Below are 25904 nucleotides of genomic sequence, written 5' to 3'. Positions count from 1 at the left end.
GAGACGCGTGGGCGCTAATCCTGAAAGAAGAGAGTTTCCTGCACGGCAACGGTGCCCGCCGAAGCATGCCGAGGGCCTTGGAGGGATCAGTCCGGGGGGAGCCTCCATTCTCGACTAATAGGAGCCTGCATGATTGAGATGTTGCCTTGCACCGGGATTCCTTCACCGGCTTCTTCCGCCGCACGGCCTTGCGGGACGCTGTTGCAGGCTGAGCGCGATCGAAGCCCTCGGTTCATCCTCCGCCCACCTGGGCAAATGACGGCATCAGCCCGGCGCGCCGACTCGCGCGTCTGGTCGAGGACTGTTTTCTTGGACTGACGTCGACGCTAAAAACTACACGAGTGGAACTTATTGTGCGCTTAACATGCGTCGTGAGATTTGACCAGACACGGTTTCCTCCCAGCGTCCAGCGACGCATCGGCTCACGCGAGGGCACGTGCAAACGATTCGTGTGTTTGGCACGCAAATGGATGAGAGGAAACCGCACGTAGCATAAACGCAGGTTTTCACTATTTGTCCGAAAGGGCAAAAAACGAACCCAGCCTTGGTTCAGCCGTATAAGAGCGCCGAGGTGGGTGAACAGCGGCGGCCCTACTTAGGTACCCATATAGGAGAGGGGAGCGTGACAGAGCTTGGGAATGGCATTCGAACACCCAAGAAGAATCGTGACGCATTCATCACTGCCCGGCTTCCTTTCGCCGAAGGCTCGCCCGGCGGCCGGTCCCGTAGCGTTTTTGTGCGCGCGCGGCTCGCAGGGGACACATTGTGCGGGCGCTAAGGGACTCCCGTGTTACCCGCGGTGACCGCGACTCGCACCGTGGTGCGCTCGGCGCGTGCTCTAACGAGGCCTGATTAGGGAGGCGCGCGTGCAGGGAAGGGCACCCGCGCGTGGCTGCACGCGGGAGTGCGCGTCTCCTCGGGTTCGTAGACCTCCAGCCGGGCGCCCTAATGAAGACCGCGCGCGCCTGAAGAAGACGCCGCGAGCACAAAGGCTGGGGTGCCTCGTAAATAAAGCGCCGAGAGCAGGTGGGGCCGCACTGTGACGCGCGCCGCCGGACGGCTGGCGCGCAGGACCGAGAAGCTCTTCCGGCCTCTGGCGGCAGCGGCGCGCGCAAATCACGCGGACGCCCCGCGGCCCACGTGGCCCGCAGCCAAGGTCCCGGGCGCTACGCCCAGGGATCGGCGGCCCGCTGTGTGGTCTCCGCCGGTTCCCAGAAGGGCGAGCGCGCGCCCCTTCTGCGCGTCCACCCACTGACGGCCTGGCTGGCCAGCCACCGGCCAATGGCGTCTCGCCGTCGTGGGGGCGATCCACCTCTGGCAGCGGCGACCCCCGGCACGGGTGCACCTCTCGTCGTCGTGGAGGAGGAGGACAGGGCGGCTCGAATGTGCGCGAGGGCACTAATGGGGCTACCCTGCAAGTAACGTCGCGCTCAGTCGCGATTAACGCCTTTCGTCTCTGCCTCCTCTCTTCGTCTTCTTTTCGTGGCCCACCACTCGGTGACTTCTCGTCGTGTTAGTAGACGCTTATTTGCCTTACTTGTTTTATTGAGCTTTATAACCTATGTCGTCGTATGTCGCCCCGTTCAAGACAAAGCACCACTGTGTAACGCGCGCGGGCGGGCCATTCATATTCCACAGTGGCCCGCCGTTATGGCTGAAGGTCTATAATAAGTCTTACAAGCATAGGATACGTGATCACTACGGGATTACTACGGGAATTCCGTGATTCAATGTTACACTTTGCGGTGTACTGTACGGTATGTGTGGTGCACATTAGGTCATTGTACAGAACACACCTTACTGCAGCGACCAGTGGTATTGTAGCAAGCCAAACATATTAGCAAACTGCTAAGCGGCTGTACTAAACTTCTTGCCTATTAAACGGATTTGCCTTCAAATTGTTTCAGCAGGATCATTGTTTTTCGTATTTATTTATTTACTTTCTTTGAACGCAAGTTATGTCAGCTGTTGGGAATGTCTCCGACCTTTCCCTTCGCACATCTAGTCAATATGCAATCCCTTTTTTGCCCCTGAATATGGTATAGTACACTCGATCATGTCTTTAAACAAGATAACATTTATTGGTCGCGTAGTATAGTGGTTTTGTGTCATCAAATTTCCTCACAAACCCATGGTCCGTCGTCGCTATATTACACTTAACCTGCAGTGGCCTGTATGGGTGCCAGAGGCAGACGAGCTAACCACAAGGGAGACGATTATTATAGGCATTGACAGCTGTGCCTTGTACGAGGAATGAAACATGCGCGACGAAAATAAAATATTAAATAAAAAGCTGTTATTCCATTTCTGAGACACAGCGTCCGGTTAAGCGTATATATGAGTACTCTGCTTTAGGAATGCAATCAGAACTATTTTCTCTCTTCTTTTTTTGCATCGCGCATGCATGCGTCACACATGGGGACTGCCTGTTGTAATAAATGAATAAATAAACAAATTTTTAACACCGTCGTGAGAAAGGTATACTGACGCGCCGCGTGCTCGCGTCCCGACTTGTTAAGTTATCAGTTAGTAATAAATAAATAAACAAATTCATTCATTCAATCAATTAAGTATACTTTATTTTTGTAATGAGGGACATAGCAAAAGAAAGCAGTTCAAAATACTGGGAACAGTCATCCCTTTCAGACACTGTGCGGCATCCGCACCCTCTTCTATGTAATAAAACACGAGCGCCATGTGCGGGCTATCGTCATGGCGCCTGTAGGGAACGGCGAAGGCTGGAGCGTAAGGATAAAAGGGATATAGTAATATATATGACAAATGAAAGTGCTCAAGACAGCGGCGTAAAGTGTAGTATGTATATACGGACAGCATGCATGCATGGAATATAGGCTGGCCTGCTGTGCCATTTATCGAGCACACTGCAAAGACAGGGCCCTACAAGCCCGCAAAGTGCCAAACTGGCAATGCAGTCCTCTCGGCGGTGTTGCTGACTGGCACGCATGTCGATAACGAATGTAAAAGCACTAACTATATCCTCGAGGAAAACTGCAGAGACGGCTCATCGGCTCGTACACAGCTGGTCTATACGTGAGCGCACGGATTCGGCAGCTGCTTGCGTGCATATACTCAAGAGATATATGGGAGCCGTCCTATATGGGAGCCCCCACAGCTCTGCACGAATTCATCGCTACCTCCCTCATCGTCCTTTACGCAAGTAGCAACCGAGAAACAAAACGCATATCCGCGGGAACCAACCCATCTGTCATCGCAGCCACCTATATGCGCGCACTGCTCGCCGAGGCCACAGCAGCACGCCTGAAGCCTCCCGAGCGCGCACGACTCCATAGATCAAGGGATTATTAGCACAGCGCACAGCGATACGGAATACTGCGCCGCGAGTGGCACGGCGCTCCGTGTGCGCCGGCAGAAAAAGAAGACGTCAGCATTACACGTGCCTGTCACTGTACGGCATGGTGTGTGCAGCGCGGCCGAGTGGCTCGTGAGGTTCCTGAAAATTTAGAATTGAAAAAAGAAACAAGAATGTGTCCACGTTTCCGCTCGGTCATTAGCCTATAGCTCTGATAAGGCCACGAACTTTCGTACAGTATATCCGTATTGTTCGAAAAAGTTCACGCACGCAACCTATTCTAGTTGGTCCTCATATACGCACAACGACTTCTGTTCATCGCATAATAGACAATGATGCGCCTGAAATTATTGCCCGTTAGCTTGATTATTCAATGCTGCGGACATTACCATAGCGCAGGAAATCGAATCACATATTTAGCTAATAACCAATATTCACTAATTATTTTCTTAAATAATTACTTCACGCCACATATTGCAATTTACGAATTGTAGCCGATGAGATTGCAAGACGTATCCACTTGGCTATCCACGATGACACCAGTTTCGAGATATTATTTCCCAAAGTGTGGGACGAAATACGTGGACGTTCCACATACTTTTGTATTTCAGTGCATGAAAGGGCGTTTTGTTAAAAAGTTAAAGGGAACAACAGTTCATTTTTACGGCGAGTTTGACGGCGCATATCTCGAAGCTGGTGGCACTCTGGAAATGAATTCCAAGTGGATACGCCTTGCAACTCACCGGCTACAATTCGTATATTGTAATATGTGCCGTATAGTAAGTAATTACGAAGTCAATTAGTGAATGTTTTAATTATTTGAATATGTGTGTCGATTTCGCGTGCGGGTAATGTCCGCCTCCCTGTATCATCCAGCTCAAGGACCAGAATGATGTCATCTTCAACGGGCCATTTATAAAAATTTCAGGAAACTTAAACATGATCACCCCGTATAATATACGGCAACTCAGACAATGCGGCCGTGTCCGGAGGAGTATAAGATGTTTAGCATACGAATGCATGGTTGCTCTGAGGACTTTTTATTTTACTTTAACTGTTTAGCTTTAATGTAACCATGTGTGTGCATGGCAAGTACGTACAACATCATAGCAACACTTGTGTGCCCAAATCACCCTCCCCCCGTGTACTCTACCTCCAATTCTAGTGTTCTTGTTTTTAAGCATGTTGCCGAAAACAACTGCAAGTGCTGGCCTATCGACTCGTGAAGGCTGACACACTACATAAATGCGTTTCTTAATTGAAACGCGAACGCGAGCCAATTGTAGGCAGACAAGTGAAACATTTTCTGCGGAGGCTGAAGACAAACGTCATCGTATATATTACGGAAAAGCGTTGAAGACAAGTCACAATTACAAACGGACCTAGTGTAATACCCCGACCGAAATTTCCGTTTTGTCAGTGACTTTCTGATGAGTGTCTTTCATTTATCTGTTTGAGTATACAAGTGGCTCTTTCAGCCTTCGAACAAACGATTTTTTTTTTCACATTCCTGTAAGTTCTGAGCGAGAGTTTTTGGTGGATCCATGGCTTTGCATAGCAGCCAGCTTTCGGAATTATACAATATGTCCAATGAACGCGTGTGGTGCACGCATGCGAATCAGAATTCATCGCGTGCGCTACTGGTTTTCATGCGCAAAAATGATTAATCATTGCCTTTTGTTAGTCTAGCAATCGCCAACCGCCATATAGTGCTGTATACCACATGCAACGTCCTTGCAACCGTGCTCGGCACAAAATTTCTCAAGCCATTGCGCTTCTCTAGCTAGCACGCCAAGTTGTCGCACATTGCGGGTTCACGCACAATGGATAATACACACAAAGCTTCGGCGTTGCACAACCACACACTTGTGCGATTCTGTACGAAGCAATGCGCGAGACAGGCCGCCTGCGGTTCAGAAAGGCAGCTGCTCATTCAGGATAAAGGGAGCTGGGAAGCTCGGCGCTGTGTGGGTGAACGAGCAGGGAATCGAGAGGAGAACAAATGTTGAAATGGCGCAGTGGCACACGCGCTGAAAACTGTGCGCAGTGTCTGCTATTAATTGCACGGTTCTTGGTGCGTCGTCGGGGAATATTGCAAGTAAGCGTGTGCATGCGGCTCACCTTGGAATACTGACGAGAATGGCAACGCTTGAATAGTTTTTGTAAGGAATAACGAAAAACTACACACCAAAAAAAGGAAGAGAAACACCGCCCCCCCGCCCCCCCCCCCACACACATACATACTTATATATGTATAGGCGGCATTTGAATTCCCAATGATCTATTTCATCCTATATATACGGTGACTATACATATATATACAGTAGTCGGCTATACTTCAAGAGCGAAGATGGTCGCTGTTGTACAGCAAAATAGTTTGGACACAAGTAAGTAATAAAAAAAATGTGCGTACAGTATATTACAGTGGTTTCGAACTTCAACCTGTCACTCATAACTCGACCCTTCACTTGCCCTCAGGAGTTCATATATATATCTCTTCAAAGCAGAATGCAGGACGTAAAAGATAGGGTCATAACACTTGTAGGCAATTTTGCCATGGCACGCTGTCTTTGTGGGCGCCGAACGTGCGCTGTAATGATTATTTTTTTTCTTCTCCCAATTAAAGACAAATTTCTAACAATGCATATAGCAGGAAAGGAAGATCTGTCACACGCCTGTCTGACAGGCCGTACACTTTGCAGCCTTTCCTTGTACTCAAAGCACTTAACGCTGCTGATCAATAATTCTCGGGTGTTGTAATGAATGAATCACAAGATTGACTGGGGCAATGTCACTGTTGTTGTCAAAGGAAAGAACATGTCGTGCCGGCGGCTGCTAGAATCGCTAATCAACGCCAGTTACGATGAACCGGACAGCAGTGACTACTGCCATTTATGCACACTCGTTACGTGACGTTCTGGCTACATAAGTGACGACGATTTCCTGTCTAACTCAGTGAACAAGGAACCCGTACGTGGTTCTGAAACGTCGGATAATTCATCAGACTTGATCAGTGACCGTGATTCTCTTCAGTGAATGAATTCCGGGGTTTTACGGGCCGAAACCACGATTTGATTATGAAGCACGCCGTATATAGTGGCGGACTCCGGATTAATTTTGACCCCCAGATGATGTTTAAGATGTCCCTAGTGCATGGGCACGGGCGTTTCAAGCATAAAATGCTTTTAGCTCCCGTTGTCGGCGACCTTCATGTGACCTTGAGCCAAAAGCCAGAGCCGTTATCCGGGCACTCAAACGAAAACATCCAGGCAAGTTGCGAGAACAAAACCGGGCAACCAGACAAAACTTAAGGAAATGTGGTCCCTGGCCCCCAACCTTTTGTACAGGACCGCATTCATACACTAGTTATGTCCGAACCAGTTACAAAAAAATATTGCTTCCGCGTTCTTCCTATCTGTTTATTCACAATATCACTCAAGTTGTAACTTGTAGTACGCTGCGCTGAAATTTTATTTGGCATTTCCAAAAGGGGCGCGACGTTCAAAAGGCAGATTCAGGGCCCCGCACACTTCATTGTCATCTTTTGGCGCTGAGACAGGGTTGTCTGTGCTCTTTTGAATGCCAGAGGTGCGCGAGTTCCGCGGCGCGGGTTTTGCGTCGCCTCGAGAGATGGCGCCGCGCTGTGTGCGCCTCCTTCGATTTTCTTCTTCTATAGCAGGGCAGTGTGCTCTGTCTTCCTGGCGTCTTTCGCTGCCTGTCGTGCCGCCTTCAGTCGGGTTTCTTCTTCTAGCTGGGCAGCGTCCATAGGGACCAGTGCACAGTATATAGCGTGGTGCGGTGCGGTGGGATGCACCGTTGCGATTCTGGCTAGCATCATCTCCAACCAATCTGCTTTGCCGGTTGCCATTTCATGCTTACATCTACTCTCGATTACGGAAGAGACAGCAATTTTTTTGCATTTCGCCCCCATCGAAATGCGGCCGCCATAGCCGGGATTTGATCCCGGGATCTCGTGCTTAGCAGCACAACACCATATATCCGCTATAGGCCACCGCGGCGAGTTCCTCGCGTGTCGTGCTATAGTATTTAATTCCTCTTTTCTATGAAAGTTGAGCGTGTTCTGGGTATTAAGGTTTAACTATACTTGAAAGTGAATTTTTATCTTGATTGCATACAGTGCGAACGAAACATGCCGAGCCCAGTAATTACTGCCTGGAAAAGTATAGTGAAAACGGCCGGAGGACCCCGTAAGCGCCAACCAATGTGTAAAATGGAGCAGTGCGCTCAGCTGTATGTCTCTGCATGTCAACCAACTATAGAAATCCAAAGCGAAGAGAGGGGTTCACCGGAAGATGCAGACTTGAAATGATGGGCCGTGTTCGAACAAGGAATGTCGCTGAGCCTGCCTTGACGTTACGCTGTTGAAATTGCTGCCCTGACAAAGACAAGTCCCCTTGTTGAAACATTGTCCTCAGCGACATTCCTTGTTCGACCACCAAACAATTGTAGAGTGTTTGAGAAATTTTAGAACTATAGGTCACTTGCGGCTGCAGGTTTCTTATGCGCTACCTACCGTTCTCACTCCAGGAAATGAGCACGAATGAAGGAAAATAAGCACTTCGTCGAGATAATACGCTTTCGCATGCTTTCATCAAATCACGTTCTTTTTTTCTCTCATTCATGGATCCGTACGGCAGTTAAATCTAATTACCACGCATCTGCATCAGTTGTCATCAGTTTTGCTTTTTCCACGTTAAGGAAGTAATTCCAGCAATATATAGTAAGGACGCGTGCCGACTGTGACGAAAGCCACTTGCTTGTCAACCGTCCACATCCTTCAATTCCTTTTCAGGTTTAGTTTCCCCATCCTTCGTTTCCACGTGGACGGTGGAGCACACCCTTGTCACGTATTTAAGTATCGACACCGAGGAAACAACTTTAGCAGTGCATTTAAAAACTCTGCGGGAAAGTAAATAGAAAATGAGTGAAAAGCATCTTGCGCGAAAAAAAAAAAAGAAGAACGCTTGCAAGTGTTGCGGCGTTGTGATGGTGCGATAGTGCGCGATTACGACGGTGACCGTCGCGACTGCACTATGGTCCGCCCTGTTGCGTAAAGGCGCTCTTGTCTCGCGCGCACACCCGAAGACACCAGCAGATGGACGCGCCGCGGGGCGGCAGCGTTTCCACGGGGTGCGTCCCACCCGCGTCGCGTGCGAGCTGGCACATCGCTTAGCGTGGACACCGTCGACGGCCTCCCTAAAGTGCGCGGCTGGGCGAGTGCGCGGCGTGAGAGACCCCCTGCGGAGCGCACGTTCGTCAAGCGCCGGCGACCCGGGGCCCGCGCTCGGCGAAGACGCGCACGCGAGGTTCATTAGCCGCCACCGCCGCGCGCGCGCGCACTCGCACACACAGTCGCACCTGCCGGCCAGAAGGGAGCCCGCCACCCATGTCTTCTCTTGGCAGCGCTTGGCCGGTGTTTCTCGAGCGCCCGGCAGAGGGCGAATAAAAAAAAGGAAAAAGAAAGAGACAGAAAACGCAGCGAGAGAAGCGGTCGCTCGTACCTGGCCGAGAGCATAAATAAAGGCGTACAGCGAGTCTCCGTAATGAAGACATCGTCTGAGAGCCCCCACGCTCTCTCTCGGCGCGCCGGAGAGAAAGCCGGTGGTCGTATAATCACCAGGGTGACCCAGCGAGGGGGAAGGGAGGAAGAAGCGGGCAACAAGAGAGCCCAGAGGGGGTGCGCGCTCTGTGGGAGGTCGCGTGCTGCGGCCCCCCTCGGGACCCCCCCGGCGCCCTCTTCCTCCGGGGGGTCCCGCCTCCCCGTGGGTAGCCCCGCTCGCCCGCTCTCCGCGCGAGTCGACCGCCGCTGGCCGACACACTCGCATCGCGCGCGCCGCTCTGTCCGGGACTTGGTGCGGGATGTGCCGAGAGATGGCCGCCTCGGACCCCGGCTCCGACGTGGACGTCGACGGCACCGAGGAGCTCGACGTGGGCTCCGAATCGCAGCCGCAGGAAGTGCTGGCCGCCGCGACGGCTCGACTCGGTGAGTGGCGTGCGCTGGACGAGGGCTGTCAAAACGTGCGCCTCGAGTTTTGACCGCCTTCGCCGCTCTGGGCGCTGGCTCCCTTGGTGGTCGTCGCCGACCTTCCTCGGCGCTCGTCGACTGCCCTTCGTCGTTTCGGCTGTGCGTCCCGTGAGTCTGCCACGCGTGTCTGGCTTCAAATACTTGAGCGTTTAGAGGATCGCTGTAGATGTCGACGCTCGCAACTCGGTGGCTTGCAACCTGCTGTGTCCCAAGGTCTTTCTGGTGTTTCCACTGCTGGAGACTGCCGTGGCTGTCAAATGCGATCACTTTAATTGCGAGGCAATTCATGAAACATAAGTTCTCGCAACATTGACTGGAATGTCAGTGAAGAACACGGCAATTTATTACGTTCGCACTTCGCGTTAAGCAAAGCGTTAATTGAGATTGTAGGAATCAGAAGCTTTTTACAACATAAGAACGAGCTAGAAGTATGCCGAGTGTGTATTTAACATGAACGTCTTGTTGCGGCTGCGATATTTAGCTCGACTTTACAACTGTAAGTAAAATTGTAAGAAATTAATAACTTCGCTTGTTAGCAACACGAAACGCGAAACTTGTGTAGAAGCAAGTGAAGAGAAGACACTGACACTGATTGTGGTTATGTACCGCGCATTGTGGTGTTTTCATGATGCTCATCTGGCAGGAGATATCGCAGTTCTTCGAAGGGCTTACGGTGCTAGCAGAACACGCTAGAAAGCAGTAATATGTAGCGCGTTACACACACACACACACACACACACACACACACACACACACACACACACACACACACACACACACACACACACACACACGCACACACACGCACATATATTGCGGTGACAAGCTGTAAGGTGTCATTGTGGACTTCTGTTTTGGCTATTGATAAGCTGGTACATTTTATAATCTTTGTACTGACTGCTATAGATGCTCACACTTTCGGCGCTGGCGTTCCCGTTTTGTGAGTTTAGTTGCTCTTTTGAATTATGCAGCAAAGGCTCATGACAACTGATTCCTTGCTGCAGCTTTCAACTGACAGCTCTTGTAAAAGTTCCCAACAACAACAACAAACTTTTTTATTTCAGTTCACAGCATACACTTAAGGTCGAGGAAGATTGGGCTAAAGGTGTTTCGCAGCCTCTGACAAAGCCTCCCTTCGGTAGTTCAAGCACATGCGGTTGCAGCATAAGACAGCCATACATGACAGCTACATGACAGCTATAGCCAGGGTTTAGTCATTGTTCTTTGTAACGCTTTAAAATGAGATGTGGACACCATATATTGTTCCAGGATAAACAAGCACGAGTTATCCTTGCTGCAGACTATCAGTACATGTTAGTCTGTGTTGGCTAATGTCCATCGCATTTACAGGTAGTACATAGGCAAAGAAAAACTATAATACACCTAATATGTCAAACCTTTTTTATATGGTGTATAATGACGTGGCCACTTTATATATATATATATATATATATATATATATATATATATATATATATATATATATATATATATATATATATATATATATATATATATATATATATAACACTGCCACAGTTCCCATTCGCAAAAAAAAAAAAAAAGCGTACGACTACCCGTGTGTTACCCCGAAAGATTATTCTCACGACCGTGTACATTTCAAGCCTTGGCTGTCGTTTCCAGAGAGCATGAGATAAAGCCTTTTGTGTTAATGGCCACACCAATGCCTGCGTGCAATTCTTTACCGTGTGTGCATTGTTCAGATTTGCTTTGGTCTTCTTTTTCTTACTTTGCGTATTCTCACCTACGTTCCTGAATCTAGCTATCTATTGGGCTCGAAGATCTTCCAAAGTTAGAACAAAAGAACCGGCTGTGAAACTGACGATGTATCCACCACCAATACTCTCCAAACACCGTGCATTGACCGCAATAAATAAATAAATAAAATCATCATCAGTATCAACCTATTTTATGTCCACTGCAGGACGAAGGCCTCTCCCTCCGAACTCCTATTACCCCTGTCCTGCGCGAACCGATTTCGCCGCATGTTAAAGAGCATCGGGTGGTACAAATCATCCCGAAGACTCCCACTACGGCTTCCCTCTTACGCAGATCTGTGGACGCTATGTATCCTATCATATCAAGTGTTCTTATGAAATGAGAGGGCCCGGGACGTACGCAATAGGAGACATCTTCTTGTTACACTCTTACTACCACAGCCGCAGTGCCGGTATTATTGTTATACTATGGGGCACTACTATCTGTGACAGGTTTGAGCGTTTGCTGTAAATAACAATGACTGTGCTCGCATATCTGTTGTACATTTGTACATCTATAGTTTCACCAAAAACGTGCCGATATATCCGGATCCTCTTTTCCCTACTGTCAGAGGTGTGGCCAAGGGCTGCGGAATAATTAGCCTCCCCTCTCCGCAATTTTAGTTCAACTCTGTGTCTTATTTATTTTATTTTAGGTGCATGTTCGGGGGTGTACTCTTAGCCACGTTCATAGTGAAATATTTAGCGCGCACAATCGACAAGGACACAGTGAAGGGGGACACACGAGCGCTCGTGTGTACCCCTTCACTGTGTACTTGTCGATTGTGCGCGCTAAATATTTCACTATGAATTCGTACCAACTCACCCAACTATCAGTTCGGCTGCAGTTCTTAGCCACGTGTTCCACCTTTCGATGCTATGGGCTCTTACCTTCGTATTCAGAAATGCAACTTAACTTGAAGCTCATGCTTGACTTGATATAAATGACGCCTCGTGCGAACGCGCCGAAGATTGCGTTTCATTGCGTTTCTTTTAGTGCGTTGACGACAGGCGTCGTTTAAATCAAGTCAAGCATGGGCTTCAAATTAAGATGCATTTCTGAATACGGTGGTTAGACCGGGACTATTACAAAGTCTGAGTACCCGTAGAAGCTGCGCGAAGTTTCCTGCTGATGACGATTGGAGTTTATTGGCGCAAGGGCCAGAAGTGGCCAGAGAGCGCCAAGGTGCACGAAGTTTGACCATGCCTGTTGAAAGTGCCGGTGTGGTTCGAGTGCGACGTCTAATTTATAACTTATGCAGTTTAGTTTTATTGACACGCATGTAGTGTTCTTTAAGGGGACAGTGAGTCGCGTTTTATTTATTTCTTTCTTTTTCATTTTTGTTTCCCTTTTCTACATTCTCACACTGCACATAACTTCATCTCGATACCTGCACCGTTCAATTGGCAATGTGAAGCTGGTAACTTCGACCACTGCAGAGAAGCATGTTGTAGACACTTTCAACGGAAAAGAAAGAGAGAGAGAGAGAGAGACAGCTCCAATATTTTAAAGCAGTGACGGATTTCTGACGAGTGGATCTTTTGTGGTTTGTCTATCTGTCAGTGTAGACAGTGAAGTTAACAGCTTTCTGCCTTACAACTGTTCTGCGGCAGGAATACGTACGGCCGAGTATCGAAACATGGCCACCGCGGCCTTGTGTTACTCCGTGTGGCTGACGGCTCACGTGTTTCTGGAACCGGAGCAAACGCACGGGGAGCTGTGAAACGACCGCGGCATAAAGCTCGTGATTCGTGTTACCCTCAGCACTGTTGCGTCTACCCGCCTGCAACGCGAGTCTTTCTAGACATCTGTACTTGGGTAGCTGCTGTGGGCGGCACAGAAAGGAGGCTTAAGCGCTAAAGGGTCGAGACAGCGGCTGTAACATACGCCCTGGGAATGCTGTACGTAGGTACATTTCAACAGACACAGGAGCCCGTTTGTCAGAGGCGGATGGATGCTCTTTTGAACCGTCCTGACAGGTTCTTGATTCTTCCGAGCCGCCACTGACACGCTGATTTATACGTTGCACGGCTTAATTTACCGATGCGGCAGGGCGTGAAACATGCCCCGACACTTTTCGCCGTTCATTCCGGACATCGTGGCTTTTCATATAGTAAAAAATTTACGCGCACCGCCGACAGGTGCTGCACTGGCTCGATATTGGCCCTCCCCGAGCGACGGCGGTGGTCCGCGAGGTGCACGGTTTCCCTGCAGCAATCTATACGCGAGAAATGATCGCACCATGAACAGCAGGAAAGAAAAACAAGGAGCAGGATGCAGGCCACAGCTTGACTCTATACGGTCAGCCCTGAAACATCCTATTTCTCAAGGCTGTCCCCCTCGCGCCCGTGCCTTGGCGCCCAACCATCGTTCGTTTTTCCTTTTTCTTCTGATCGGTGCGGGTGGCGTAAATTGCAGCCGCGTCTTCTCACTTCGCGTAAATTAAGTTACGAAGCGAACGAGCGGAAAGAAACAAACCGCGGGTGCGTGTAGTACGTGGGCAGATAAATAGACGTCACCGATCATCTCCTGCGCGAACAGCTCAATCTCTTCGCGCTGCCTCATTACGGGAAGATGCCGGTCCAGCGGCGCGCACGCAATTGCCGCTGCGGTTCACTTTGTTCCCCGCCGACTCTTGCTCGAAGATGCCTTTTTTTGTGTGTGTGTGCTGTCCCCCCTCGCTTTCTGCGGCGCGGCTCACATGTGGGTGCAAAAAGAGCGCGCCTCCTCCCACCGCGCCCCTCTGTCGAGGGCGCCTTTCGGCTGCGCACCTTGGCCGTAGCGAAAGGTGCACTCACTTGTCGGCGGCGTGCGTCAGACAGACCGAGAGCGCTTCTTGGAAAATTACTGGTCGCCGCTAGACAAGTGCCGCTTTCTTCTTCTGCAGCACCGCCTTCTTGGCTCCGTGCATGCGCGGCACCCCTTCCAACACACCGACCGTCTGTCAATACGCTCATGAAACTATTAATAACTCACTTAGTTCACAGATGCCTTATTCCAAGGGCAATATAATGGAAGACACTAACAGGGACGAAACGAACACTGGTTGTAAAGAGGGCAGGAAGCGACACGGGGGAGAACCAGAGTTCGTTTCGTCCCTGTTAATGTCTTCCAGCACATAGCGCAAGGAAAAATGAATGCACACCAACTAGCCGAATTCGTGGCTCTTCTAAGTGTTATTCTGCTCGTTCTTACACCGAGCACAACTGTGACAGCTAGAACTGTCTTCCATGATGAAATCGCCGCCATGTCGGAGAGTTCCTGCGACCGCTCTATTTAAAAAAGCCTTCAGGCTATGAACTGATACTGCCGAGTAAGTGCTTGTTTTACTCCCGTCTTGCGGGAAGTCGTGCTCTGGCCACGAAGTTTTGCATCGCGCAGCTGTATGTTTCGCGTATTGATTAATAATTACCGCATCGCCAGTGTTGGCTGACTAGATAGAGGAAGACAGTCAAGCAGCTCACAAGAGAGAGTGAAACCACGCAACACAACATAGCCCGAATGAATGGTTCACCGAAAAAGATGCCCTTAAGAAACGCTGCTTGCAGTTAGGCCGACAAAGAAAGAATTGCCGAGCCCTTGAATCTCTTTGTGTCCCAAACGCTGAGCAGCATCGCGGGTCACCGTGGACAAAGAGGCAAGCTTTGCGAAGGACCACGATTCGAGAGACAGTGGCCAGAGGTACGCACGCGACGCCGCGCTCGGCAGGCCGCAAGGGCGAAGAGGTGCTGCGCCCTATCTGTCCACTGCATCTGGCCGCGACCTCCCTGGCGCGGCGTCCGTGGAGGGAAAGGGAGGGGGGGTGCCCAGAGACGACCCCCGTGCGCGCATGGTGAGCGCGCGCGTGCGTGGCACCGAGCCGGCCACGCGGGCGACACTTGTGACCTCTCCCTTCCCTCCACCCCTCCCCCCTCCAGCGCAATCTGCGGCGGACGCGCCCAGCAGAGACCACCTCCGCTGAGAAGCTCCAGCAGTGGAGGAGCACATGAAGCAAGAGACAGTGCAAAAACAAAGTCGTAAAAGTGCCCACGCGCGGTGGGCTCTCGCTTTCGCTGCAGGCCCGACTCAGGACGGCCGCCCTGTGGCTGCCGGACACGGGCCAGCAGCGCAATCTCTCCATCCGAAGAGATGCCGATAAGGTGCCAAAGCGCTGACTGAATGGACCGCTGCGCTGGCTCGTCTACTGCGGATGTGGTTTTTCACGTTCCTCGTCACTAGTCGAGTTTGTTTTTAGCAGGCGCGCACTCGACTTGAGTACCTTCCACGAGATTATACTTTAACGCGCCCACCTTTCTTCCCCCGGTGATTCGGTAGCTTGGAATTTTGTGTCGAGCGTTTTGTTTCCTGGGGGCTTGTACTTGATTTGCGCGTCACTTGCAAGTCACCTCCCATATCTCTTTTTCTCTCTCCTCTTAGAAGCATTTGCACAGGCAAACACACTGACAGATGCAACAAGATATTTAAGACACGCACAAATCATGCCAGTTAGGACTTCCTCCGTGTGCCTGATGTGTGAAAGCGCAGGTGCCTTAAAGATACGCGCATGGTTCGAAAGTCTCCAAGGACAGCAGGAGAGCGCGCGGTGATTCGCAGAGAGACAGCTTTAGTACGATTACAGGAATGTACAGGTGCGCTATTTCCACTGGATGCAACAAATATGTTAGCGTTATTGCGGTGCAGTAACTTCAGCTTGAATATAAGTCTATGATCACTCTCAAGAACGGACAGTGAAGAAATAGAAGCATGGTAGGATGTCGATTTCAAATATAAATATTTCTCTTTCTTGTTTTGCTTCATTACAAACTCTAACTTTCTCAGAATACCATTTACACAGTATTTCTGCTCGACCATCTCATTAAGCGAGTATACCGGCAGTATTCATTCCGGAGGATGACTGTGAGTAAAGCGCTAGGTATTGAGGCAGCTGTAAACGGTTCTATGAGAACAAAATCGAACCCGAGTAGTCACTGTAACGTATAGCGTGTCTTGATGCCGGCTAACTTCAGGGCGGAGTCGAAAACTGAATTTTCTAAATAAAATAAATTTTCTAAAACAACTCCTTCTATAGGAAAGAAAACTCGCTTTTCATTATTTTTTAGTTTCGCTCGAGAAAAACGAGAGCTGCGATTATGTTTGATTACCTTACGATCCTTTCGGGAGTCGCAGTAGGCGCCGATAAACTTTACACTAAAAAAAAAAAAAAAAAAAAGTCTAACTCGAAGTAACTTTTTTGTATGCTTTGTGAGAGCAACTGGTGCACGTCCAGTTTTCGGTCACCGGACCTTGGGGACCTTATCTGCGGTCGGGGGTTTGAAGCGAGCACTTTTATGGAAAACCAGCTTGGCGCGCGTTGTCTCATTTAATGGCGCTCACGTAGGCAGCTCACGCGACATTTCCAAGCCGGCGACTGGCCCATATTCATTCATGAGGTTTCCGCTAGTGCCACCGTTGGGCCCCACGGAATGCCTAGGGCGCAGCCGTGCCACAAAAGGCTCGCGCACCGTGGTCCAGCGATGAAGACGTCCGGACCTGTTGCGGAGTCGGCGCAGGCACCGCGACGGGGGGGTTTCGAGGAATCCGGCCTGGATGGCCCTTTGTGCGCAGGGTCACCCAGCGGCCCGCTCTATTGAGTTGTCAGCTCGGATGAGCAAGCGGCCGAGCAAGCGGGCGCCGCAAGGAAGGGGGAGGGGCACTGGCGCCCAACTGGGTGGAGCACACACGCGGCGCTTGATTTAGACAAGGCTCGCGAAACGGCGCTTTCTCGCCCTCTCCGTGACGGAAGGAAGGGCCACCTTGGGTCCCGAAAATCCGGCACCGACCGATGGGGCTGACAAAACGGCCCCGCCAGACGCCGACGAGTTCTGGGAAGAGAGCCCCTGGCGAGGGCAGCAGTGCTCGAGGTTTATTTTTCCCGATCGCGGGTGGGTGGCGGAGGGGTCACGGTTGGGGGAGGCGGCTTTATGGAGCGCCGCTGCTGCGGTCCCCGGCTGCCATTGTGCGGACTTCCTCCTTTTCCGACGCCGGTTATTAAACGCGCGGGCGCGGCGCGACCCCCCGTGGTGCACGTCTGGGCTGCGCTCGCCGCACAGCGGGCCGCCATGCACGCCCTTGCGTCGTCGTGGCAAGGGTTCGTCCGCACAGGGTGCGCGTAATTGGGTGCGGACTCTCGTATGCCTTGTACATGAACATCGAGACATGTGCGGCATGTGTTAGTTATTGTTCGCTTCCTTGCTGCATGTCATACTCCGACGCGTTCCGCAAAGTGCCCTTGAACTTGTCCGAGCGACACCCGCTCGGTTTCACTCCTGGGGTTATTGAAGCGCTACTTGCCTAAGTGCTACTCGTGAAGATGAGGTTTGTGCGAAGGCGGCAGACACGTGCTGTCGCGCCGGGCGTGTCCGCGGTTTCTGAGCGCGCGCCTGTCTTGTCCCCAGGGGCAGCCCCGGGCGGCGGTGCAGGCACGCCCTCGTCGTGGCGCTCTTCGTCCGGCAGCCCCGAGGACGAGCTGACGTCGGCGTCACTGTCGCCCCCTCCCTCGCTGCTGGCCGGCGGCCCGGCATCGGCCTCCTGCTCCGACTCCGAGCTGTCCTTCACCATCGGCGTCACAGAGGCGACGCCCTACGCCTGCCACTTCTGCGACAAGGCCTTCCCCAGGCTCAGCTACCTCAAGCGACACGAACAGGTACGCCAAACCGTGGTGCCAAATCGCACATCCTGCCCGTGCGCGATCAGGCTGCGTTCGCTGCGCGCCTACGCTATGCTCGTTGAATGCCGCCCGAATTTGCTATAACAGGCAAGCCACATGAACGCTTACGATGCTCGCTTCCCTCTCTCTCGCCAGAGAGCCAGCAGTGCTCTCCCCGAACTTCTGCCCCGCTTGCTGGCTTCGCTTTGCTCGCGCTGTGCAGCCGCGCACCAACGACGCCCGCTTTTATTAGCTATTTGCCTCGGCAATTTCTGGCACAGTGCGCGAGGTATACGTACTGAGGTCCACGGCCTTTTCGTGGGTGCTGCCGAGGACTTGTCCTTTCTGCCCTTCGTTGACAATTGCCGAGGCTCGCACGCCACAACACGGGTCGCTCGGGAGAGTGGCCAGCCTATAAAAAAGGCTATAAATCTTTGACGAGAGGGGCCGTCCCGCTCAGCGCCGCCAGCAGCGGCGAGACATAAAGCGGCTCCCCGCATTGCAGCGTGCCGTGTGCGAGGAGATGCTGACCAGACCCCGCTCCCCCGAGAGCAAGATCGAGTCCCTGCCCGCAATGCGGTTACCCGATCCACATTAACGTGCTTACGCCTAATCCAGGACCCGCGAATATCATGGCCGCTAGACCTGGCGCCGCACAACGGCCTAGGGAAGAAAAACGAAAGCGCCGAGAATGGCGCGGAGGTGCGACAACGCAATTTAGATCATCTAATTTGAGGCATCCCTGGCTTGGCCTTGCGGCCGGCCAAAGTGGATTAGCGCCGGCCGGTTACCTCTGGGGCAGTACTCGCTGTCCCGCTACGGCGTCCTATTCGGCCTGTTTATCTGGTTGGCCCGCTAATGTGCGCCAACTTGCCGTCAATCGTGACTGCCTACCGCTGATGCGGATCGGAGGATGCCTTCCGCACTGCGGTCACCGCTGCCGTTGATCTGGCCATCTAGAGAAGCGCACATGTCCACTTACGGGCTTACGCGAGTGCAAATGAGCTTTTGTGCAAGGATGCCCGCGTGTTGCAAGCGAGGACTAACTAGCGCTGCCATTGTCTGCTCGGTCGGCCAAGCCCTCCGCGCTAATGGACAGAGCGCAATCCCGGGGCTGCATAGGCGACTTTTTGTCTTCACAAACCAGGTCTTCACACTCTAATACGCCAAGTGCAGATGTTTGCACACATTTGTGATACTTTGGCACTCACGTTTTAACACGGCATGTTTTCTGATGTCTCTCATGAAAGAATCGGCTAAGAATTGGGGAACTTGGAAGAAATGCGAAACTGTTAGTAATTGGTTGGCAACCAGAACGCTCGCCCAAGAGCTGGAAATTTTATCGTCACCAATATTTAGCGGTGGTTTCACGTGCCTGAAGAATGTCGACAATTCGTAAATTATGATCACGGGATGCAAACGCTTACATGGTCAGTCCTCGTGTCTGGTAAACTTCTGTGCTCGAAAATGATGGAATTTTCTTTTTCTCGAAATAGCACTTCGATACCTCGACGACATTACCAATCCGATGGATATATGCCGCAAACAACCGCGGGGACGCAATAGATAAATATTTCGACCAATTTTTGCTGCTCAGAGGCGCCGTGACTAAAGGCCCTTGATCGGTTCGAGCAACCTGAATCTTTCTGATATAGTGCATGGCGGCGTTGGCACTCATGTATACTCGACTGCCGTAGTTAAACTCACAAATTGCTTTTTCATATCTGGGGACTTTATTATAATTAGCGGTTACCAATTAAAGGCACTCGCATCTTCTAAGCATCACATAAAATAAATCGCTCAGACATGAAGGCTCCGCCTCATACGTATGTATATGTGTCCACGCCTGCACGATGCTCTTCGGCGACACACTGTGACCGTGAGGTGCGCACTTGTCCGTTGCAGGTGCACAGCGACCGGATGCCGTTTCGGTGCGACTTCTGCCAGCGGCTGTTCAAGCACAAACGCAGTCGCGACCGGCACGTGAAGCTGCACACGGGAGACCGCAAGTACCGGTGCTCGCAGTGCGAGGCGGCCTTCTCGCGCTCCGATCACCTCAAGATCCACATGAAGACTCACGACCACGCCAAGCCCTTCCAGTGCGCCATGTGCAACCGCGGCTACAACACCGCGGCGGCCCTCACCTCGCACATGCAGAATCACCGCAAGAGCGCCGCCGCCGTCAATGGCCTCGAGCCGTCGGCCGCGCTCTCCCGGCCCGGCTCGAGTCTGGCGTCGGCTAACGGAGCGGCGACGCTCGCTGCAGTAGGCAACCCCGCCGACAATGGATCGGTGAGTGTTCGTTTTATACCCCCATGTTTCTTTTTTCCGAATACGTTTCTTCCAGGTGAATTCGCGCCAACTTTCTTGGCGGATAATTTCTCGCAATTTAGGTGTCTATCTGGTCTACTAATTCTGTTGGCACTGAATCGACTGTAAACTGCAGATCCACGCTCTTCAACATTGTATAGATGCATCGAATGTGCAGAATAACAACATTTTAGAGAAACAGTCTAGCGAAGGTATAGCGCCATATATGGCGATGTGTCTGTGCAGTAATTGAGAGTCAACGCATTTGAGATTCGAAGACAAAATACATTGAGACCTTATAATACAGGGATAAGAGAACAGCAAGTATAGATAGATAGATAGGTCTAGGTCTTACGAGCCACTGTCAAAAGTAACAGAGAGAAAGAAATCATATTTATTAGTTAGGAACTAAATTTCTGAAATGTGCTGCATGCCACGACGCCGTCCGTGCATTCACTCTACCTCATTGCTTGGGCGCCAGAATGACGCGTGACCTCTCCAGGCGCCTTGCATAATTGGAGTTCACGTAGGCTACCTGCGGCGCGCCGATTTTAGCTATCTAGTAAATTTACTTTCACTGACCCTTTTCGGTTAAAACCGAATTCTGGGGAAAACGTTCGGCGTAGCTCTTTGGGTTTCCCTTGGCTTGAACCGAAAATGATGAACCCTAGTTATGACCCTATTGGAGGGTGCCCTTGCGACCACCGACAGCGTTCTCCCAGTTCTGTCGTATGCTTGTACGACACATTTTACCTGACACACGCGCGCAAGATGATATGCGCATGCCTTCGAGGAGCTCACGATGCCAGCGTGCAGGTGACTGCTCTCCACACCAGAAAATTATATAGATACTACTACTTCTACTACTCCTGCTAGCAGTACAAGGAATAGTAGTAGTAAGACGCTCACCAAATGGGGAATCGCATGTCGCATATGCAACGCCGCTGCATGCACAGTATATGGCATGCTCTCACGAGGTAACGCTTAAAATGCGTACATTTCTAACACGTTGCCACGGCCTGCGTCGGCCTTTCCCTTATAGGAATAGTGAACGAGCAAGTGGACGCATTCATGTTAGCAGCTCTTACGAGCGTCAAAATGCGTTGGCCGGCGCTTATATGCGCCGGCCAATATATATGACAGCGAGAGAGCGATCGTATCCTTGTGTCCCATCACATTATCGCGTTGGATTCTTTACCAAAACCTGAAATGCAAAGAAAAGAAAAATAATACAGATTTACGAAATAGAGTGCACCCTTCTTTAACAGGTACTCATTATATATGCGTATACACTTACGAACGACGGCGATGTTGTATGCGGGCACAAGTGTGGCCCTGCTCCATATTGCCCTAATATAGATTCCCATCTTGTCGCAGACGTCCATGTCGCGGGAGGACAGCTCCTCGTGCTCAACTGACAAGCTGAGCCTAACCGGTGGCAGCCCTGGTCCGGGCAGCGTTGAAGTCCAAGCAAACGGATGCAAATCGGTAAGTCCACTCACCATTTGGACTAACTCCCAGATAGTGCCTGCTATCGCACACCTGTTTGTGACATACATGGGTCTATAGTGCCATCGAACCACCAGTTAGCGCTTACGTCTCCCAACTTCAAGCAAAACACATAAAATTATAAATACTTGTGAAAAAGGTGCTTGTATAGACTTTTATAAGAATATAACTTTTTATTGTACGTAAATGTGATTTTTGCGAGCGACGACGATATAAGCGGGAGGTTCCTAAGGTATGCTTTGGGTCCACGTGAATTATGTTACTTCCATGCAAGTAAGCGGCTTTCGAAAATAAAATAACACTGTCAGGTTCTTGAGTTTAACACATGCCAAAACAAATAACAGTCTACAAGCGGTTGGTCGAATATGTATCTTCGTAACAACTTATCCTCGCAGGCTGGCCTTGCAGTTTTTGCGTTGTAACTTCACAATGCACCAAATAAAAAAATAAAAATATGCGCACGCTTTTGTATGCCATATAATCAAGACGTCAATCTCGCGATGTTCGTAATGCTCTTACCGTTGTACAGTACTTGCCGCAAGCTTAATTTCAAGTCGATGTCTGCAGTTGGCTGCGTGCACATTGTTTAGCAGTTCTGCCGTATTTTGCACTCACACCGAGCACGTTTTATTAAGACACTGTATATTTATTAAGCCACGCGAAATTGGTGTTTTGTCACTGCAAACAGCGGTGTCGGCCCATCGCTCGACGTCGAGTCAATCCTTTTATTTAGTAAGCAGACCGGCTTAAGTACTCCACGTGTATTCATACGGGCATCGTCAGAAGCGCGGATGCGCAATCAAAAGAGTACGCAGACAAAAGGCTCTTGTGCCGTGCTGACTCCATATTTGTGATCCAGGCACACAGTTCAATTCATGTAATCTATGGGGACTGCCATGGCGTCCACGCACAGTCTATACGAGGGATTTCGGTGGATGCGGATTCGGATGAAGCCTGAGCCACGCAGATTTGAATGTGGACGTCCTATTCTCCTTCCTTCATCAAAACAGGAAAATCTGTTGTCCATCTATTCCTAGAGAGAAATAATAAATATAGGAATCCCTATCTAACAGTTTCGTTGTGTTTGACCGGGTAATACCGGGAGGGAAGATGGCTTCTATTTGCATGCGACGAGGCACATTGTGTCGCAGGGAGGCAACGTTAAAAAAAAAAAAAAACAGAGAGTGAGATAGGGGCTGGGGCTTTTCCTTCTGGGTCGAAATGAATAGCGGGGGGCATGCAAGGCTCGCGCACATACGACGGCGTGTTTTACTTGCCGAGTGCGCCCACGTCGAAGGGTATCATCTTTATTTATTTGTTTATTTATTTATTTATACTTGTGTTTTCTTTATATGTTGGAGTAGGGGAAAACAGTGCGCTCGCGCAATGCTTTCGTACCTGGTCACTCGGGGTCGTGGGGATTGTATCCGAACAGTTCCCTTCATATTCCTCCCGGCTCACGTTCGGCATATTCAAAATAGATTACTTGAGATCCATAAAGGAGGGCTTGCGATGCGAAAGAGGTGCAATTTCAGTTCTTGCGATGACCTGAATTGGTATCTGCCTTCTCAACTTGCAAAAAAAGCGCGCGTATGTTTAGTTTTCGGGTGGCTTTATTTGACGCTCCACTGTTCGCGATGCTGACGATCTGCGCTTCGTTGCAGATGTCCGAGCGGGCCGGCAGCACGAGTCCCCGCGACGGAGGGGAGCCGCTGGCGTGCGGCTTTTGCAGCCGGCGCGACTTCAGCAGCCTGGAGGCGCTGCAGGCGCACGTGCGCGCCTCCCACGTTCCCTTCTCGGCGGCCTCGCTTGTGGGGCCGTCGCACCAACTGCGGCCGGAGCCCAGCGGCCGCTCGGTGTCCCGCCAGTCGCCGCCGGCCGCCACCACGGCCTCGTCTGTGGTGGACGCGTCGTACGAGTGCGAGTACTGCGGCATGAAGCTACCCAGCGTCCACGCCCTGCAGACTCACACGCTGGCTGCTCACAGCTTCAGCGAGGTGCTGAGCAAGCGCATGTCGGCCATGATGGGAGCCGACTCTGGCGGCGGACCTTTGCTCTGCAGCCAGTGCGGCGCCGCGTCGCCAGACTTCGAGTCGTTCCGGGCGCACCTGGCGTCGCACCTAGAAGGACGCATGTCACGCTGCTGTCCCGAGTGCCGCGCCGAGTTCCCGTCCTCGCAGCAACTCGAGGCGCACGTTGCCGCGCACTTCCTGGCCACGTCGGTCGAGTACGGCTGCCAGGCGTGCCTAAAGCTCTTCGCGCGGCCTGACGAGCTACAGAAGCACTTGCTTGACGTTCACGCCCACCACCTTTACCGCTGTGCGCTCTGCCGGGACGTGTTCGACTCCAAAGTTGGAGTGCAGGTTCACTTCGCCGTCAAGCACAGCAACGAGTGCCAAGTATTCAAGTGTAGCGCTTGCAACGCCGCCTACCGGTCTGAGCCAGAGTTCGCTCTTCACGTTCAAGTAACGCACTTAGCTAAGGCTGCACCCTACCGGTGCCTGTTGTGTGACCAGACATTTGCTAGCGAGCCCCTACTTCAAAGCCACCTGGACACGCACGGCAAACAATTCGCGTGTGCCCTGTGCAGTCAAGCCTTTCACGTAGAATTCCTGCTCGAGAAACACATGCAGGCTTGTCACGCGGCCGACCTCACCTTGCACCCGGACGGTGTGCAGAACCTGAGCGTCAAGTCGAGGATCAAGGACATCAAGTGCGAAATCTGCGACCAGTCGTTTGGAGCGGACGCCCTGCTGGCGGCACACCGCAAGCAAGTGCACAACGTACGCTCTTCGTCGCAGAAGTCGGTGAGCCTGCTGTGCGCGTATTGCAACGAACCATGCAAGTCCCGCTCGGACCTGGAGAACCACATGAAGAGTCACACGGCAAGCCCCAGTAAGCACAAGTGCAACATCTGCGATGAGATGTGCCCCTCGGCCACCACGCTGGCTGAGCACAAGCTGACGCACTGCAAGGTCGTCAAGGGCTCCACATGTGCCGGCTGCCGCGAGGTCCTTCGCTCCGAGGACCAGTTCTTGACGCACGTCAACTCTCATGGTGGAGGTCCCGCCTTGCCGCTACCCTGCGTGGTGTGCCGCCAGACGCTCATGTCTCAGGTGGAACTGCGCATGCACGCGCGCTTTCACGTGGCACACTGCGACAAGGGCTCGCTGTGCTGCGTCTGCGAGCGACCCCTGGACGCGGCCAGCCGCATCATCACTGGCCGCCAGCAGGAGCGGCAGTCGTTCATGTGCAAGGACTGCTTCCACGCCAAGGGCGTCCAGGACCAGGGCCGCTGCCCCGAGTGCCGCATCAAGTTCGAGTCGCCACTCGAGCTCGAACAGCACGTGCGCAGCAGCCACGGCGGCTGAGTAGTCCCTGTGCGCGACGGCAGTGCACCTCGCAAACAATCAAACGCGCCCGCGGTCTTTCTGTTAACTTATTGCTCTTCCGTGGCGCGCCTCCCGTGTTTTCCCAGTCCTGACTCGAGGCAAATCGCAACACGTCTATTCAGAAGTTATACCTCCTAATATATCTGATCATCTTGTCAAAAAAGAAAAAAAAAGAGGGGGCGTGTGTGGTCTTCAGGCTGTTCTTACCCGAGTGCTTCTCCGGTGAAGAATTTCACCCAACCGTGTAAATACAAGTAATTCATATTCATCGCCACGTTTTTGTTCCATGTATTGACATCATAAAGCAGGGTATGAAACTGCATACATTTTAAGCTGCGGTTGTTTTATGCCTTGGTACAATACTCTTCTTGAAGCACCTTTGTAACAGTGAATACACCACAGCCAAATATGAATAGTTTACTCTTCCCAGTGTTCAATCATCAGTGTTTGTGTTTTCAGAAGCATCCTTATGTTTCTTTACACAACTATATGATATCAATTAGTTTTTTTTACGTTTTGCCTGTGTGGTTTACGAGGTTCACGAGGCAAATAAAGTTCGTATTTTTAAGGGAAAACACGCATTTTGGTTTTAGTCATTGCGCGAATACGCATGCAATATAGCGTCTTGCCGACAGTTGTGCTTGTACAGGTTCTTTCTGTCACGCTGAACCTGACTGAATGACATGTTAATATACATAATTATTAAATTTGTACCAACACCTAAAATTGTTTCGAATAGGAAAATCATCTCCATTTAGCTGAAAGCACGGAACAGAAACTGGAACAGCGTTAATGAGTTGCAAAGTAATGGCATGCATGCCTCCACTGCCGGCCACTCTTGGAAGACAAAGC

General features: G+C 51.3%; 1 protein-coding gene across 3 annotated transcripts in view; it reads left to right on the top strand.

Moving 5' to 3' along the window:
* Nucleotides 1-25627, top strand: part of L (zinc finger protein Lobe) — a 172084-nt gene extending 146457 nt beyond the window's left edge. For all 3 annotated transcript variants that reach the window (XM_075671872.1, XM_075671877.1, XM_075671885.1), the window contains 4 exons: nucleotides 17591-17838; nucleotides 19747-20133; nucleotides 21529-21639; nucleotides 23325-25627. In XM_075671872.1, coding sequence (XP_075527987.1) covers nucleotides 17591-17838; nucleotides 19747-20133; nucleotides 21529-21639; nucleotides 23325-25031 — 2453 coding nt within the window. In that variant the 3' untranslated portion in view covers nucleotides 25032-25627. The remainder of the gene's footprint in view (nucleotides 1-17590; nucleotides 17839-19746; nucleotides 20134-21528; nucleotides 21640-23324) is intronic.
* Nucleotides 25628-25904: the final 277 nt, after the last annotated feature.

Source organism: Dermacentor variabilis, chromosome 1, assembly GCF_050947875.1.
Source record: "Dermacentor variabilis isolate Ectoservices chromosome 1, ASM5094787v1, whole genome shotgun sequence".
Lineage (NCBI taxonomy): Eukaryota > Metazoa > Arthropoda > Arachnida > Ixodida > Ixodidae > Dermacentor > Dermacentor variabilis.
Note: the sequence above shows the minus strand (reverse complement) of the source record. Positions and strands in the feature narration are given on the sequence as shown.